Source organism: Montipora foliosa, chromosome 13 (assembly GCF_036669935.1).
Source record: "Montipora foliosa isolate CH-2021 chromosome 13, ASM3666993v2, whole genome shotgun sequence".
Taxonomy (NCBI): Eukaryota; Metazoa; Cnidaria; class Anthozoa; order Scleractinia; family Acroporidae; genus Montipora; species Montipora foliosa.
In genome coordinates, this window is record NC_090881.1 from 3,976,918 (window position 1) to 3,996,917 (window position 20,000).

The 20,000-nt window shown below is 40.0% G+C and overlaps 1 protein-coding gene across 1 annotated transcript in view; it reads right to left on the reverse strand.

Moving 5' to 3' along the window:
- LOC137983840 (uncharacterized) overlaps positions 1-10,916 on the reverse strand; it is a 46,244-nt gene extending 35,328 nt beyond the window's left edge. The window contains exons 1-5 of the mRNA XM_068831013.1: positions 10,881-10,916; positions 9,731-9,802; positions 8,869-8,940; positions 8,079-8,150; positions 7,723-7,797 (exon numbers count right to left, since the gene is read on the reverse strand). Of these exons, the coding sequence (XP_068687114.1) occupies positions 7,723-7,796 (74 nt within the window). The 5' untranslated portion in view covers position 7,797; positions 8,079-8,150; positions 8,869-8,940; positions 9,731-9,802; positions 10,881-10,916. The remainder of the gene's footprint in view (positions 1-7,722; positions 7,798-8,078; positions 8,151-8,868; positions 8,941-9,730; positions 9,803-10,880) is intronic.
- Between the last annotated feature and the right edge of the window lie 9,084 nt (positions 10,917-20,000).

The following is a 20,000-nucleotide window of genomic DNA, read 5'->3' on the forward strand; positions in this document are numbered from 1 at the left end:
ACCACCCCTCCGAGAATTCAGTGTCCTATTTTTTTCGTTTACTGTGTTGATTCTTTAACTTCCCAGAACAGGCGTTGTGAGGAATGGCCTATGGTTTACAGTCTTTAAAAGGCAAATAACGTGAAAATTGTTATTTTCCTATTTGAAAGTCCAATTAAAAATGAACTTTAGCGAAAGAATTCAGTTTCGATTCAAAACGATTTTAAAATCCTACTTTCATTTGATACACCCCTTCAGCTGGTCAGAATTTCACAGGATCGCCGTGACGTAGATTAAGAAATGTTGTTGGCGTGACGTGGGGGCCGGTTGCACTAGGCAGAATTTTTGTTTACTTTGCAAAAAAAAACTGTCATCGAGTGTTGTAGATGAGTGCGACCGGCGTGTTTCGCCTTGACAAAATTTTGTCCGACCTTACTAAACTTCAGAGAAGCTGCGCCAACAATCAGGGAGCCCCTGATGTTTTTGTCAGGCGATTTTATCGCACTTTTTGGTTTGTTTAGTGTCACAAAATCCATGAGCACCTTCCATACTCCATTAACGCGCGAACAGGTATCATGTTAATTCAAAAGCGCGCCAAACTGAAAAGTACTTCAGTGCAACAAGCATGGACAGGGAAAATTTCGCTCGCTTTCCGTATCAAAATTTCGATTTTCAGCGGTTTCAGGGAGCAGCTGGCATTGGGCCGTACATGCCATTACTGACAGATGAACAGGAACAGAGAGGGAGTTCATTTAACTATTGTGGCTCCCAAATTTTTTAAAGCCAGATCATAAACGAAGAACCAAGTTCAAGGTCTATTTCCCCCGAACCTACTTCTTCTATTGCCGATGCCTTTGCAGCTGCTGTACAGAAGAAGAAACAGTATGAAACATGGACTAAAGAAGAGGAGAAATACTTAGTCAATTTGTGGGTGGAATACTACGATCGTCTGGAAAGTAAAGACTCGAGAAAGTACTGGGACATTATCACCCGAGAGCTTAACGAAAGCTTGGGAAGAATCGATCTGTTGACAAGTGTAAACGGAAAATAAAGTACGTGGTGGAGCGATATAAAGAAAAGAAAGACTGGAATAGAAAGCAGTCCGGTGGATCCCTGTGGAAATCACCCTTTTACGATGAGCTGGATGCAGCGTTAGGAAACCGGGATGCTGCGACGTTCCAGCATGTGGCTCAGGCAGATTCTCTGTCCACAGAATCCAGCTCTTCTTCAGCCGCGAAAACGTCCAATCCGCCCAGCTCTTCTGAAGACTCCCCCCCCCCCCCCTTCCCCTCGAAAGAAAGAAATTCGAAAGCAAACGATGATGAAAATGTTGCAGTTGCAAGCAAGAAGCTGAGAAGGCAGCGTAAGAAAAGGCGAACTCCAACAGCATAAGAAAAGGCGAGCTCCAACAGCAGAACAGCAAGGGCAAGAGCTCGACGAAGAAAGCCAAGTGCAAGCCAAGATCCTTAAGTCGGTCACCGAACAAGGTGCGCGAATGACAGAAACGATCGAGAAGATGCAAGATTCGCACAAGCAACAAATGGAGATGATCACACAATTTATGGGGGCCATGATCAGTATGATGCAAAACAATGCAACTAAAAACTACAGTCTCGGTCACAAATGTTGTAACACCGACGGAAATTTCTACTACAATACAACAATAATTTCACAATACACTTTCCTCGGTTGTCACATCACGTCACATACATGAAAACACTTAACAGTGACAAATACAGTCTCGGTCACAAATGTTGTAACACTGACGGAAATTTCTCCCTCCTTCCCATTCAATGTTGATTTTTATGGCTTCCAGTGCAAGAACTAACCGGGAAACGCAACATTAGAACGGCAAACGCAACATTGAAGGGAGGGAGGAGGAGCGCTGCGTTATCAATAGCTTGGATGCGAGTTACATGCTGTTCGAAAAAGTGTTACACATATTTATGACCGAGGTTGTAGGTCTTTTTTACAACCTTAGCTTTCTAGGGTTGCGTGACATTACTTTCTCTACGCGTGTGAACTCCACTTGATGTTTTATTATGTTGAGTTTTAAATTTTAATTTTTAAAACCGAAAATGAGGTACGATTCCCAATTTTTTTAATACAAAGAGACTAATGTTAATTGAAATCACGTTTAATTGTAATTTTGGGAATCAACAATCTTGGACAAAATTGTTGAGAAAACTCTGCTTTTGAACTAAACTCCGATCACAAGTATGAAAAAGAAGCTCTCTTTTTGCCCCCACCCCCCTGATCAATGTTGCTAGATGAAAGAAAGCATGTAGAACCTGGGCTTATCGACATTGCTTGTAGGGGGGAGGGGGATGGCAAATAATGTGCGATATTGAGGACGTAGTGCGCAAAATAACCCCTGTTTTTAATATTCTCAACCCTTTGTGTCCAAGATTGTCTGGGGATCATTTTGCCCAAGAACACAAAACGCGTGTATGTATGAGTTCTGTAAGTACAAAAAAGGAAAATATATCAGTCGTAGGCATGTCGTCATGGTATTCAATTGACAATTAGAGTTAATTAACCCCAATAAAGAAAAGAAACAATGTTACGTCATCATTGAGGTTCATGATCAAAACAACTGGAAATGGTACATAAAAGCAACAATAAAAGCAAGGTGACACACGCTAACACCAACCCGGTGTGGCCATATCATATCATATCATATCATATATCTTTATTTCGGATTTTTAGAGTACCTTCGTGTAGCTAATATCTCCGAGCATTTACCCTCCCAACCATGATACATCACAGGAGACAGACCACAACACCGGGAACTACATGCCCTACTCTTTACGACAAGTGTGCGGGTTCTTTTACGTCCCACAGGATTATGAACATTGAAGGGTTGTGAGACGGGACCTCCGGCTTATCGTCCTTATCCGAGAAGACTAGAGAGTCTAACCATTTGCAGATGTAATTACGAAGGCAGCACTTTCTCCTCAGTTATTTAAAGACCCTGAGTGTTGGTCCGGCCGGAGTTGAACTCACGACCTCCCGTGTGACAGCCCGTGCTCAACCAACTGAGCCACCGGTGCGTAACACATCACGCATGCGAACAACCATTTCACCCGGCAATTAGCATCCATGGACAGCTGTTTCGGCCTTTTGGGCCTCATCAGCATGGCGTAACTAACATACCAGACAGATGTGTTTAGCACCCCTTTAAGTGGCAGCTTCACGTGCCAAACATGTGGTAAAAGGCCGAAACAGCTGTCCATGGCTGCTAATTGACCGGGTGAAATGGCTGTGCGCATGCGTGATGTGTTGGCCACACCGGGTTGGTGTTAGCGTGTGTCACCTTGCTTTTATTGTTGTACATAAAAGGCATGTTGACGAAGCTTTAGGAGCGTATATTTTATTACAGGTGCAAGATCATAACGACAAAGCTAAAGATGCTGCTGAGGAAGTACGAGTTTCATTAGTTACAATCTTTAGGATCAAGAAAGAAGGTGTCCAAGGCCTTAAAAGGGAAGTTGTCACGCTGTTCGTTAATAAAAGCCACAACAAAGGTGTGATCAGATGTGACCCATACGATAAACTAGATGGACCCTTCTTTGAAAAATATGTCAGAGAACAGTTCCGTAAACTTTTTGGGAAAGCAAACAAGACTGTGGTATAATAGGAGCAAAATAGTAATAGAGCAAATTACTTCCGGTTGCAAGAAGTGTCACTTCCTGTTTGTAAACCGTGCGTCTTCAAATACTAATTGTCACGAATTTTAAGTATAACTACAAGGCATTATATTTATTTCCCCTGCCGTTTTCTCAAGGCGTTGCTTATGAGTATAAACTATGAACAAAATCCCTGAGATTTCTACATTTCTTACAAAAAGTGACGCATTTCAACGGTTAATACACCGGCTGGCTAAAAACAGACTGGTCATGAAAAATATTTCAAATCTGTTTAAATCACGTTAACCGACCAAAATTTCTCATTCCTTCACCGTAAATCTATGTCAGTTAAAGAATTAACACACAAAATTAACCGTTGTTAACCGTGCAATTTTCTTATTGTGTGTAATCTTACATAAATATATCTGCGATAATTTCATATCTGTATATACATATTGGATGAAAATATTGATCAGTGTAAAACAAACTGGGCAAAAACAGCTACGTCAAGGCCAATCGCGACTGGTTTTGATATACTCCTTAATATTGTCCTCGTTATAGGACTCAGTAGATCTCTTACTTCTTAATGGTACTAATGTAAGAATTCCACGATGTACATGTAAAAGAACAGCAATTCGCAGTGCAGTAAAGTAAAGTAAACAGAACCCTATCTTATGTAAACAATCACGTACATGGCTAATAATGCACTACTGTAACAATGTTTGTTTCACGCAATGTTATTGTATGACAAGTAATCCTTGACAACTTACTGTGTATCAGCTATGAGAAGACGAGTTTTACATACTATAAACATATGAGAGTGTTCACACTCTCATATAGACAGATATTTGATAGTTTATACCAAATACAATCCTGGACAGAATTGTTGAGAAAACTCTGCTTTTGCTTGTAGGGGGGAGGGGGATGGCTAATAATGTGCGATATTGAGGACGTAGTGCGCAGAATAACCCCTGTTTTTAATATTCTCAACCCTTTTTGTCCCAGACTGAGGGTGTACCGTAGTGATTTAAAACACAATTTAACGAGATCTTTTTAAAATGATCTTTGAAAACTATAAACATGAGTTTTTAGCTATAATAGCAATATAATAATTATTTTCAAAGTCACTAACAAGGCCGAGGGATTTCAAACCGATCTTTGTAGTTCTGTAATTACAATGCAGTGATTTTATTTTAGTTATCACATTAAATAGAACTCGAGTAGCCCTTAAGAATTTCTCTGATGTTGTCCCCATCTCTACGAATTTCATCGTTATCTCCTTGGTCATGATCACTGTTTTCATCGTTTTCCTCCCACTTATCTCCATGTAATATGCAAAAGTTATGTTGAACGGCATACGCCAAAATGATCTTCGAAATTAGCTGAACTTTGGATTCTTCCATACCCATGAGGATTCTCCATCTACTTTTCAAAATTCCGAATGCATACTCGATTTGTACTCGCGTTGATGATAGCTCCTGGTTAAGACGGATATCATCAGGGTCTCTGGTACCTTCAGGGAAGGGTTTCTGAAGCCGCGGAGAAAGAGGATAGGTAGGCGCTATCCCGAGGAAGGTACTGCCATATATGAACTATATAGTTAGGTGCCGCTGTGAAGGGTATGGTTTTCAAGCAGTTTACTCTAGGATAGAGTATATAAATCCTAGCGTTTGGGTATAGAATAGGGTATCATTTTTCACGAAACTGACCATTCGGTTGAAGATTTTATCAAGACTAAGGAAACCAGAAATTCCCGCTAAAAAATATACAAAAAATTGAGTCGGCAAAGTTTAAGTTTACGCAACTCAGCCTCAACAGTGTCGATAAATCGCTATCATGAAACACTTCTGGATATTAGTAACTGTCAATTCAGCTTAACTAGCTCTGGTATAGGCTAAGGGTTCCAGGGTCCCAGCGGCACATCCCCAGCCAAAAATTCCTAAAGTATCTCTCCCACTAAATAAGGCTGTATTGCACTTCCATCGACTCGATGAATTGGTCCTGAAGCAAGAATGTCTCCATGCTCTGCTTTCTCGTAAATTATGCTATTTCTAAGAACTCGTGCGTCATGCATGCTTCCCGGAAACCCAGCTGCAACATCCATGAAAGCCCCTTTTCCATTGAAAACAGCTTGCACGACAACATCGTGTTATTGATAGCGGCTGAATAAATCTACTGCACTATCCTTCGGTGCTTTGATTTTGATCTGGGTGCCGTCAATTGCGCCAGCTATATTTGGAAGGTTGGAAAGTGGCGTGAATGTTACTATAGATGCTGATGTTTCTGCCACTGTAGTGGGAAACTTAATACAGTAAACTCTCTCTTAACGAACACCTCTATAAGACGTCCACCTGGTGGTGGTCCCGGCCGTTTCTTAGTCATTTTCCTACAACCAAACTCTCTATAAGACGGACACCTCCTTAAGACGAACAACGGACACTTTGAAATCGTCAACGGACACTTGTGAGGTACTGAATGTGACCGCAAATTACGATTTAGGGAAGAAAATTCTTGTACGGGACTCTTTTTAACACCAGACGTTTAATTGACAGCTCTTATCATGTCACCGGAATACATACAGTAAAAGTTAAAATCAAATCAGTCATTGTCCCATTCAAAAAATAACTTGGAGGTGACAACCGAATTGTATTGTTATCTAAAACAGGTAGGTTTCGTTCAAGTAAATAACTTAAAACAAACTTTAAACAGACGCGTATTCACTGTGCACTGGTTCAGCATTATTATCTCAAAATTCCTGGGGTCATGTTACGTCGACTCCCTATAAGCCAGACATCTCTCTAAGACGGACAGCTGATGGTGTCCGTCTTAGAGAGAGTTGACTGTATAGTCGTTTCATACAACCCATCCACGACGTTCATGAATGCTTCAACTGCTGTCGATTTTCCAACATTCATAGCAACACCTGCGTTTTCAAATGATCCTCCATGTGCTAAGCGATAAATTCCGATTGCAAGAACTTTCTCTAGTGTGATACAGTTCTGAATCTTGTATCTTCCCTTTGAAGAAAAGGACGTAAGATTGCCAAGAGGCGATCGAATGTATTTCGTTTCATTCTCAGTTGACGAAAAAAAGTTTCTGGTATAACTCTGGGGTTGAAGCGGATCTCGAACCATGATTCAGCTGGTCGGGGCAGCACCCTGTATGGATGAAATCAACGGCGACGTCGTAATGCATTCCTATGATTCATCTGTAGCATCAACAAGACCTCCATTGTAAGAAGATGAATTCTCCGGTAGCAAAGCAACGTTAGAATTTGCAGTTGTTGTTGAGCGATATTCAGTTGTATTGCAAGGAAAACTGCAAGCATCAGAAACATGTTTCTTGGCAGAACCATCTTTGCGTATTTCGAAAACTGATATAGTGCTCTTATGTTTTGACCTTGGATCTTTAATTTAACGCGGGTCGCTGAAATGGATATTTGAAAAGGGCAAACAATTTGATTGACGTTTTCGGCATAAAAGATAAGATTGTCACTTCCCAGTGCGACCACGTTCAACAAAAATGTTGGAGCAAATTTTTGTTAAACCAAAATTTTTCCTGAAATTCGGTCGAGCTTAAAAAATTTCTGTCGCCTAGTGCGACCGGCCCCGTGGGTCCTATGTTTTCTAGGTGATCAACGTTAAGGAATCTCTCTGTGATAGTTTTCAATATCTTCAACAATAAAAAAAAAAAAAAAAATCTATTATGTCTATGTCTATCATCCAGGAAGGTGCCTCTGAATCACGAAACGAATACAGCAGCGAAACTGAGGATTTTCAAATAGGTCTTAAATCCTGAGAAGACTTGAGCGAGTTGAATGCCAATTTTTGAAATGGCCGCCAATTTGAAAGCCTGTCGTTCGAATGGAAAGATTGTTTCGCAAAGTTCATTTTTAATATGGACTTTCAAATAGGAAAATAAATCTTTTCAGATTGTTGGCATTTTAACCGTGAATACTAAAGTAGTAGCAACTATAATTGCAGCACTTTTTAACAGTGTTGATCCGACTGGGCGTCGAACCTGGGAGTGGCCTACAACCTGAGTAACTATATAAAACCAAGAGCCATTATGGCTCTTGATAAAACAGATGAGTATTTAATTTTGTATGACTTACATTGTTAGTTTGTGCTCTTGGATAGTGAACACCTCCCGCTCTCCACCTGTGTTGATGGGGTTGTCAGAAAGCATTCTGTTCGAGAATAAAAAAAAATATCAAGCAAAGGTAGAACATAATTTAACCTTTCTCTATTTCACGCACGAGAGGCAAGGCATAATCTAAAGAATATTGTTTTCGGTGAGAGAGGCAATTAAAGGGAAAGGAAATACATTATTGTAGAGCGGAAAGGGATATTACAGTTAGTTTTCAGCAAGCAATTCATGCAAGGCTACTACCTCGGATAGCTAAAACGGTGTGGCATGGTCAAACCATGGTAACTGTGATTTAAAATATGTTTTACTGGTCTTACTTACAAATATTTAAGATTCTCAAGTTTGGCAAAAATTCCATTCGTCAAAAAAGTAATGTTGTTATTCTGTAGGAATCTGAGGCAAAACAGAGTAGGATTATGTCAATAGGTTTTCATGAGTAAAGTAGTTAACCTCATGGTAATTAATAGTTACTCTTTCCACCTCTTCAGGCCTTCTGATAGGGTGCGATTAAAAAATGCAAATTATGCGATTTTTTCAGGGCAGATTGTGCGATTAGAAAGGCCAATTATGCGATAAATAATGTAAATTACGCGATTTTTTTCTCAGCAATTTTAAGCTTGTTTTATAAGGTTTCAGGTTAAGAAAAACACTTTTTTGCTGCCCTAAAGACATTTTGAACACAAAGGAACAGTAATTATGTATCTCGATCGTCATTAGTTGGGATAAATAAAAAAAATGAGGTCTTCTGCACTACCGGTGCACCACGTTAAAAGTTGAAAGGACACAGCTAACATGCCAAATGAATGATCAAGGTGTTTGTCAACCACAAACTTCCGAAGATGGTCAATCACAATAGGGCCATACCCCCATTTATACGAGAGAAAATAAGCCGTGGCTTTCTCTGGCCGCGGCTTACAGAAGACTCGAATGTTCACCCCGTATAAATGGTACAAAATCTATGTTCACGTCCACACTTTTGATATAGGGATATTGCAGTTAGTTTTCGGCAAGCAGTTCACCCAAGGCTGTTACCTCGGATAGCTAAAACGGTGTGGCATGGTCAAACCATTGATAACTGTGATTTAAAATGTGTTTCACTGGTCTTACTTACAAATATTTAAGATTCTCAAGTTTGGCAAAAATTCCATTCGTCAAAAAAGCAATGTTGTTATTCTGTAGGAATCTAAGGCAAAACAGAGTAAGATTATGTCAATAGGTTTTCATGAGTAAAGTAGTTAACCTCATGGTAAATAGTTACTCTTTTCACCTCTTGGTGTAAATAACAGCGAGCGTATTGAGTTCATAGCAGTGCAGTTTTGAAATATTTCCGGATGGAGACATTATTGGATAAATTTATTTAAACATAAATAAATTGAATCAATTATTTTAAAAAATGCAACCACACTTTTGATATAGGGATATTGCAGTTAGTTTTCGGCAAGCAGTTCACCCAAGGCTGTTACCTCGGATAGCTAAAACGGTGTGGCATGGTCAAACCATTGATAACTGTGATTTAAAATGTGTTTCACTGGTCTTACTTACAAATATTTAAGATTCTCAAGTTTGGCAAAAATTCCATTTGTCAAAAAAGCAATGTTGTTATTCTGTAGGAATCTGAGGCAAAACAGAGTAAGATTATGTCAATAGGTTTTCATGAGTAAAGTAGTTAATCTCATGGTAAATAATTACTCTTTTCACCTCTTGGTGTAAATAACAGCTAGCGTATTGAGTTCATAGCAGTGCAGTTTTAAAATATATCCGGATGGAGCCATTATTGGATAAATTTATTTAAACATAAATAAATTGAATCAATTATTTTAAAAAAATGCAACCACACTTTTGATATAGGGATATTGCAGTTAGTTTTCGGCAAGCAGTTCACCCAAGGCTGTTACCTCGGATAGCTAAAACGGTGTGGCATGGTCAAACCATGATAACTGTGATTTAAAATATGTTTCACTGGTCTTACTTACAAATATTCAAGATTCTCAAGTTTGGCAAAAATTCCATTCGTCAAAAAAGCAATGTTGTTATTCTGTAGGGATCTGAGGCAAAACAGAGTAAGACTATATCAATAGGTTTTCATGAGTAAAGTAGTTTGAAGTTCCAGTAACGTTCTATTGCTATAAACCAACAAGGACAAACAATCAAGGTTTCACCATAAAGTTGAAATTCCTTCGATATTGAAACAAAACGAACGAACGGCTCCTTTAGGAGCCACCACTCATTAAAAAGTCAATGAACAACAGCAACATGCTCTCAGTTTCTTTTATGTTTCTTTACTGAGATCTTAAGAAGTTGTATGAATATTAATTAGGTTTTTTAAAACTCCAAACACAGATGTATCCATGGATAAGCCGCACCCTTGATTTTTGCCTTCAATTTTGTGAAAAAAAGTGCGGCTTATACATGGACGTTTACGGTAAATAGAATCAATTATTTTAAAAAATGCAACCACACTTTTGAAATAAAGGAACATGTTTCGATGTTTCAAACATCACCAGCCATAGCCAGTATAACAGTTAAATTTTTACAAGATGATCAGTATAATATATAGATTTAGCCAAGCCTAAAAGCAGAGCTCCCGTCCCTAACCCCAGAAAGCAAATAATACAGATTTTTTTTATAAAAACGTCTAATTTTGGAGCTGAGGCTGATCGTTTTTATATAATTTGACGTTGTGATGCTGAAAACGTTCTTCAAGATGTTCTTAATTTTGCATGGTATAGTTCTTTAATAACTGAAACCTTGCGCACGTGACTAGGAAACCTATCATGAAAGCATGAAATAAAGATAAAGAAATGTAAATTAACCCAGATGTTTAAGGGCATATCTAGTATATCATAACGATGCTTTTCTTATTGCATGACACACATTTCAGTTAATGAGCAGTTCTTATATATAATCGTTACAAAATATTAAAATTCAACACCATCAAAACAATTAGCACTATGATACCTGGGTGACCCGAAATTACTGACCCCCGGTCCATGGACCCCTCTACGGACTGGATGCTCGGACTGCCTCACGGACCGGTCCACGGACTACCCTTACGGACCCCCTATACGGACTACCTTGAAACAACAGATATGAAAATAAATAAAAACTACAGATTTGACTTACTGGTTGTCTGGATAGCCCACTCGTGTCTGCGAAATCTCAACCGTTACGCTCCGCAAATTTAACAGACTAAGGCTCAGGCTCGGGCGTAAAGTCTATTAATCACACATTGCCCCTTCCTTCGCTGTGGACCGGAATGCTTCGAAAAAGATTGATAATAAGTAAGTTATATTTGTATTTTCTTTCCTTTCCTGCGCCATTTTGTTCGGATCATTCTCCCGCGGGTTTGTGAACTCGCCCCAGGCTTCACGATCTCTCCGTTCCGAACAAAATGGCCGAAGGAACTTAGATATTACCGGTCTTCTTCGTAACACTCCGGTCAACAGCGACGGAAAAGGCAACACCTGAGATACCTGAGCCTTAGCCTGATTTCCAGAGCGTAACGGCTGAGATTTCAGCGGCAGGAGTGGTCTATCCAGACAACCGGTATAAACAAATTTTCAGTTGTTGTTTATTTGTATTTATTTATTTTTAATTCTGTGTTGTTTTGGGGTGGTCCGTAGGGGGGTCCGTAGGGGTAGTCCGGGGACTGGTCCGTAAGGCAGTCCGTAGACCCGGTCCGTAGGAGCGTCCACGGACCGGGGGTCAGTGTTTTCGGATCACCCAGGTATCATAGTGCTTGTTTTGATGGTGTTGAATTTTAATATTTTGTAACGATTATATATAAGAACTGCTCATTAACTGAAATGTGTGTCATGCAATAAGAAAAGCATCGTTATGATATACTAGATATGCTCCTAAATATCTGGGTTAATTTACATTTCTTTACCTTTATTTCATGCTTTCATTTAAAATACAAAATCCAAAATAAAAACGTTCTCAATCGACTCAGTCTCAACCTGAGTGGTGTTCTTAATACGTTCTTATAATTTTGGTTTCTCTCAGCCTCAACGTTCTTATCAAAAAGGCTTTTATTAAAACAAAAAAAAAAAGAGGGTATTGTGTTTATGGAAATAGTTATGTTTCTGCATAAAGTACAAAATTAATCGTCATTAATGTGTACAGTTTACAGTGATCAAACAGATCAAACACCTGAGCTGACAGGATGCAGTAAACAAACAAGCCTTGCAAACAATAACCAAAAATTTTAATCAACAGCTAAAACTGAAATTACATGCAGAGTAATCTCTTTCACAACATTTTCCGTTTGACTGACAATCTTTACTCCCTCTCTCTTCATTTCAGAACAATAGCAAAAATCTTTACTAATTAAAAAGTCAACCTAAAGCGTAGTAAATTCGCTTTCTCGACTGCAATTTCACAGTCAAACAAAGCAGCTCACAACTGATCACAACTGGACATTCATTTCACACAAAAATCCTTTAAATTTACTGTTGAAATATGTCAAAATCTCTGTCAACACAGAATTTCAAACGTTTTCAGGCCTTCTTCCTTTTTTTAGTTTTACAAAATATGCGAGGCATATATTAAGAAGGGAAATATTGCCTGAAAGCTAACAGTTGTAAATAAGTCTTTTGTTTGTAGCTCTATCTCTCTCAGCTTAATGCTGATTTTCATTGAAATGTTCTCTTCTTCTCCTTCCTCGGCATCTCTCGAGGATTTCTTCGCCTCTTCTGTCGTGCTCTTTCCTGATCTTTAACCCGTTGTTCGTCACTAATATGATTTCCCGCCAGAAAAACGGGGCGTTGCCAATGCAACGCTGCAACACCATTTCCCACCAAGGAAAATTGCCCGAACAATCCCGTCCCCAGAGGCTGTCCTGCCTTCCCACCTCCACCCCGACAGCCTGTACGGGCGGACGTACGTGACGTCAGTCTGTACTGGTGGACGTACGTGACATCATACCCAAAATGTCTAGTATCGATAGATTACCCAGAAAATCTTACCCATGGTGCTACGCTGGGGCGCTTCGCACGCCTGAGATCCGCTATAATAATTCTTATAGGTTAAATGTTCGTTACAAGCGGATATATTCACCTAACCAACAATATTATAGAAAACACAACTGACATAACGGTAAACGATTAAAAGTGTAATGCTAAATTGACAAGATTAACTCGTTTGTTAAGTTCAGGTTTCAACCGCCTTCATCCTGAGTGGTTGAAACCCGAACGCAACAAGAGTCCTATGCGAGGAGATTGATAATGTGATGAAAAGCTTTAGTTCTACCATATCCGCAGGAACGACTTTCACATTCAAGTTCCTTTGTTTGACTAAGACGTTTCTCCTGAATCTTCTGTCGATTAAAGGTCTTGAACACGAAATAATACAGCGTTCTGCAGCAAATACCTAATAAGTAAGAGCTACTCAGGGTCACAGGAATGATTTAGTTCTGACGCCTCTTGTGCATTGGAAAGCATGGTGGTGGTGGCATAGCTGTCATTGGCTGCAGAAAACTCATTAGACGTACCAACGCCAGCTTTCAGGATCACGTGTCGCATACATTAAAAAAAAAAATTTGAAGGACTGAGAAGTGCGGAAGTGACTCAATCAATGACAAAAGCTCGTCTAAAAGTGAAGAACTAAAAACTATGAACAATTGTTTAAAAGAGGCCAATAATGATCTTCAACAAGAAAAAAAAGGTGAAGTGGATAGTTAAAAGTGAGAGAAAAACAGCCCAAATAAACAAGAAGGATTAAATCAGAAGAGTTTTGACTGGTCAAATGTGGCAACGTCTTTTCATGGATTTCGACTCAGATCGTACTCATCTAGTAAATATGATTCTTGAATACGATTGGGACTTGTTGACGTCTTGGATTTTTCAAATTGGTTTATCACGGTTTTTGACCCGGGGCGGACTTATCTAGCAATTACAATTTTTGGACACGATTGGGACTCGGACTTCTCTTTTTCTTTTTTCGTATGGATTTAGACTTGGATAGGCCAGGGTTGGTTATTGCCTAAAATCAAACTTCTCTCTAAAAAACAGTTACTGGATGCAACAATTCCAACAGATGCCAAGTCCCAGCTCCTGGATCGACAGAAAACAGAAGTTGTGTTTTGACTGAGGAGCCAAGCCACTACCCGTTGTCAAAAATGGTGACATTGTTCGATTCAAAACAAAGAATGGCTGGAAACCTGCTACAGTTACCGAACATACTCACTCTCCTCAATCAGTGGTTGTGACCAGAAAAGGCACTCCCTACAGACGAGGCAGGAGAGACATCATCAAGACCTCTGGTAGTGACACAAGCACCATCCAGGAGTCCAACAAATGACAGAGGGATCACAAAGTGCCCAGAAAGTTACATCATCCGGTCTCCCCACTAGATCTAATAGAACTGTACAAACACTCAGACTAAATGACTTTGTATATTATTAGTTGATTACGGGCTATTAATCAATTAGTACATTGCTAAGCCGAGTTGTTTTTATCAGCTGAAACATTAATTTTGCATGACTGTGACAGGTCTTGATCCATGAATAGTGGACAATGTTGATATTTTTGATTGCATGTTTATTACTCCTTTCATTAGCTGGAGGGGAGATGTCACGTAATTCGTTTACGTGGTCTTTCATTAAACATGGCAACCTTGACCTTGCATAGTCTTGGTAGCAGTTTTTCGAGAATAGAAATGTGATACTTGGGACGTTTGATGGCCTTATTCAGCTCTGGAGGATCAAGGCGAATCCTAATTTTGCCTGGCTTAGATACTACTACTACTACAGGGGCACCCAACGACCAATTTGTTGTAAAATGTATTATTATACCCCAGTTAATGAAAATAAATGATATTAAGGCATTTTCAGGTGTTTTTCAGTGTTGCTGGGAAAACATTATCTGTTCCTTTTTCCCAGCAAGACACACAAGAAATGTCCCAGCCAGCTAGATAAAATTATTTCCCAGCCAGGAATTCCGCTCGCTTTCAAATCCCTCGATCCAAAACGACCGAACAAAAGCGACAAAACTCGGACAAAACAGGTTTTTTCCGCAAGCGCAATCACTCTGACCAGCCGTCGTATGTTTGCGAGAGGGATGGGGTTCTTTTTCTTTTTTTTTTTTTTTTAGTCGTCCTCAGTCTTCAGAGTTTCTACAGCCAGCTCGGATTGAAATGCCAGAAAAAGTCAGTAATTCCCAGGCAAAACCTCTATCAATAACAAAATTTCCCAGCCAGCTCATCGAAACACCTGTATTTTTGTCAGCCAGCAAGATTCCTCTGGGGAACAGATAATGTGAGGAACAGATTCATTGGGTGCCCCTGCTACTACTACTACTACTACTACTACTACTACTACTACTACTACTACTACTACTACTACTACTACTCCAACTAAGTTACTTATCCTGTGTTGGACGTTCCTCTTTCCTGATGCACGTTTCTTCTTTAGAGCTGCAAGTTTAGTTTTTGCCTCCTCTCGAAGGACTATGGGTATACGCCTACTAACATGCTGAACGGGTACTGATGCCGGGTAGACTACAAAGCTTGTGCATACATCCAATGTGGCCTATTCCCTCAAAGACGACCCTATAGTCCTGAAGGACTTGTTGTGGGGTTAAGGGTTTAATATTTCAGCTTGGGAGTGCATCTTCAGGAGTCCCAGCCATTGGCAGGTTGTAGCAGACAACATTGGTTTGTTTAAACGGACAACTTCCTTAAACTTAAGCACCTCCATGCGACCACCGCAAGTGACTCGAAGATCTACTAGTCCCAGAAAATATATGAGAGAGCGTCATACATAGGAAGTTATGCCCATAACCAATTGGCATTTGAGAGGTTTTCGTGCTTGCTTTCTTCGTTGAAGAAGTTTAGAATGGCAAACTAGCGGCCACCATTGGACTTAAAAGTTGGAATGTCTTCAGGCTTCACGATGGATCCTGCAGAGCTTTCACCGCTTTCCTCTAGCTCTAACAAAAGAATTGTAACGTCATATTTTTTCCCACACTTACCGATGCAAAACGGTGACAGTTTTTACAGTAAATGCGCTTCTTAGTTTAGGCTGTACAATCTTTTATTTTGTTGTGACGCTGCCGTTGAGAGAATTCTTATTTCGTAATTCCAGCGGGTTTGTGTCTTCTGTACTGCTAGACGGCTTCTTTGCATTTTTAGGCTCCCTTTTGACTACTTAGTTCTTTTGTGCTCAGCTGACCGTCGGCTTTAACAGACTTGGTAATTTCGTGTGAACGAGCGATGTCAATCACTATATCAATTCAAGTGAAGCTATGATCCTCGCAGTTATGAACGCAATTTTTACAATTGCGTAAAGAAGCCTGAAAAATTCAGGACTTCAACGGGGTTTGAACCGGTGCGACGCTCTAACCAACTGAGCTATGAAGCCACTGACGTTGGGAGCTGGTCATTTGCGGGTTCCAATGTTCCCGTGAGGAATGAATCAACGATGAAATGGTATATGAAATGGATCATATATGAACTGCGGATATGAAATCAAGTGAAGCTATGATCCTCTCAGTTATGAACGCGATTTTTACAGTTCAGGACTTCAACGGAGTTTGACGCTGCACTGTAGTCGTCCACGCCTTCCGGTCTTGTGCCATGCTTCGATTCTCTTCTGGAATTGGTGGGTTTTCCTGGTTAATTACGATGGCAATGTACTGATAAAACATCAGCTTTGGGCGACCGGGCTTACGTTTGCTAAGTTTAGGGTGGGAAAAGGCGTACCTGTTGACCAATTTGTTCTCTGGTTTCCTGAGAATATGCCTTGATACAACAACGACAGCTCCACTTCCTAGGGCACGCCGTATTAGTAGTAATTAATCCCCGAAAATTTGTATCTATCCAGTCCCACCACGTATTCTGTGGACTGAGTTCCAGAGCTTCGGTGTTGCAGACTGAGAAAGCGCGTAGGGCGTAGGAGTATCTATATGAGCCCATCCGGACCCATTTTGGCAGGTAGTCATCAAATGATGTCGTCACTCAGAAGAACAAAAGAAGGGAGCGTGCATAAATTAAGGGCAAGTTGGTGCATGATGTACCGCAGCGTAACCCTAACCCTAACACGTGTAACAACACGGACATCCCATAAATCATGCTTCGGCTAATGAGGTGCCAGAGGGAACGTGCATTAATTAGGGGCAAGTTTGAACACATAACCCTAGCTCCAAAACACGTGCAAGTTTCGGTGTAGGAAAACACTTCAAGCGCGCACGAGCGTGTAACGATAAAATATTACTGTGTGCTTATCATTTTGGTGGTGTGTTTGAATAGGCTGGCTTGGAGAAAGAGCTCTGTCTGGCACAGCAATCAAACAGTAAAGATCAAGTGACTAGCGCAATCAAGTCACAATATGGGGACAAGAAAGCAATCACAAACAGCCAAAATGACCTCATCGAAAACCAATGAAAACATCACAAAATGAAAGTTTTTAGCGGTAGCAAACGTTCGGAATATTCCAAACCAAACGAGCTCTGTCTTTTTTTGCAATGTTTAAAGCCGATCAGGCTTCCATGAATGTAATGGTAGCGCTATTGTTTTCCATCCAAAGCGATAATCCTTTCTTTACACAAGTTTACCATTTTATTTGCATAATGCTCGATTCGTTTATCAATCAAGCATGGCATACGCCAATAAACTTTTGTTAGAAGAAAGCGTGAAGAAAGGGAGCAGCGATGGTTCTAAAATTTAGCTATGGACCATTCTAAAGATTGTTTTCAAACGAGACGGGAGTTTAAATCAAGTTCAAGCTTCTCTTAATTTGGACTTTAAGAGTCACTCGAGACAGTTGTATTGTGAAACGGGAATACTAAGTTGGTTTCATATCCTATCTCGAAATGCCTTTCACAACATTGATGCAGTGAGCAAACAAGAATATACATTTGAAAAGCTTATTAAAAGACACTCTAATGACAAGTTGATATAAACACTTGGTCTTCCTCCATCAAAGCTTTAATTATTTAAAATGCATTACTTGACAATGTTCATTACAAGTTGATAGTATGCCTGCTTCGAAGGAAAGGGCTGCTCATAAAAATTGTTTTACTTGCGAGAATTTCTTTAAAAAGCAGACGCCGCATCGTGACTTCATACCAAAAACAGTTCTTTTGAAAGCTCACCATATATGTATGTACAACAAACATTAAACATGTACCGGTCAAGAAATATTATGCATGCACTATTTCAATGCGTTAGAGCATAGTTAATAGAAGGGACTGGTTTGGAAGCTCGCAAACAGCAAAGGAGCAAACAAAGATGCCAAGATTTAGGTTGGGAAGTCCACGACCGTGCACAATCTTTTGTTTTCCGCTCATACACTATGCATGAATTACGTAACCAACACGTTTCTATTAGTTAGTTCCTCAGTACGGAGTAAACAACTATTGTGTTTTGTGCATGGTCAAGGCCAATAAAGAGAACAAAAACGTACAACAAAGAAATTTGTCGGGTTTCATAACCATTCCCCTCTGTTAACTATGGCTAGAGCGAAAATAAATAACACGCGTAAATGAGAGAAGTTTGCTGCATCATTATCACTCAGTAAGGTTCCCACTTTGTATATTACTCCTCAATCAGGCAACCATAGGTGTTCTTGGACCTTTTTATAACCCGCTTCTCAGTGGAATCTGGTGGCGTTTCGAAGATCCAGGGATCTGTGTCCTTAGGAGAAGGTGGTGTTTCTATCCTGACGGGAATTTTGGACGGACCAACGGGTGTAACAGGACGTTACCTGTTGTACCTCCGATGTCGTTGGAGAATGGTTTTGAGTGGGCGCAGTTGGAGATCTTGTCGCTATCCCTGCAGGTTTCGCATTCGTTTCACTATTCATTCGTTTTCCCAAACCTTGAATACCGTTGTAATAGTTGATCCAATAAGGCCACTTTTTGATTCTCGGGCAAAGTAGAATCCGTGATATGTTTCATGTCTTGATCCAAGCGCGTCAAGGTCGTGAGTTGCAGAGGTGAGGTTAAGCGATGTTCTGTCTCAAGGCTTTACAATAAATGCTCTGGAAACAAAATCATCTTTTGTACGTGTTTCATTTAACATTTTGCCTAATAAATTCAAAGCGAACTGTGCAATCAAAGAGGCGAGAGTGGGCAGGAATTGTCCTTGTTGATTGAGAAATTATTTTTTCTTCTTCAATCTAGGAATCTTGCGAGTCAAATAAAGTAGTTTCGACTAGACGTGTGTTTTCAAGCATTTAAATGATCAACTTGAAACTGAAATATTCCCTTTAAGTAGATTAAGAGGGAATCCAGAATGCGTTTTTCATCGCTACAGTTTCTCATGAGGTCAACTAACACGACCAGAACAGGACGATAATGGGGTGACCGTACTAATACACCATATTGCGAATGGGGCGTTTAAATAAACAATCTGCGAGTTGAAGTATCTGGCACGTAAATGTTGTTTTTCCACATTGGCTGGGGCCAGAAATGATAATACTGCTGGGGAACTCGCTTGGATTGAGAGATGTGGACGAGACGAAGCTTAAACGATTTGTTTACACGAGATAGAATTTCCACCCCTTTTAGTAGCAAATACCCAAAAAATAAAGCAACATTTTTTTTTACTTTCAACGTGATTCTATTGCTTGTGCCTACTGCAAAATGACTTACAACCTTGTTCAAAGCAAAGATGAACTTTAAGATAAATGACTGAATTAAAATAAGCGTTTACACTCCGTGCAACTTGTGCATCGTTCCACTGAGAATCATGTCCTTTAAATTTAGCTTGAATAGTGTTCACGTCAACATTCCGTTCTCGTTGAATAACGTAAAACAAACAATAATCTCCGCAAACATCCGAGTTCATGCTTTTTCAATGGTTTATCGTTATAATGAGTAACTTCCCGCAGAATGTAGGTATCTATGTTGTAAGTTTCGGGAGGAAATCCGTAGCTGTGAAACAATCCACGTTCACGGGGCGATTAAAAGTACATGGCCACCCTAGTGTGTCCCAGGTTGGTCATGAGGATCCGTATTCGCAATAAGACCAGGGGGTAGGTGTTGATGACAGGTAGCCTATCCCTTGGAAATAAGCCTTGCATCAGAGGTGTCAACACAGGGTCAGAAAGACAGGCTTGCCACAGTTCTTGGGTCGTATGCATAAGGATGGAATTTAGAGCCTTGCGACAAATCGACGTGACGATTGCAATCAATTTCCAACTGATTCTGAAATTGGGCGTACACGATTTAATTGAGAACTGAGTTCGTCTGAGTTCCAAATTTCAGGCACAGGTTCACGTTACCCTTTCGATGGAGTATCAGA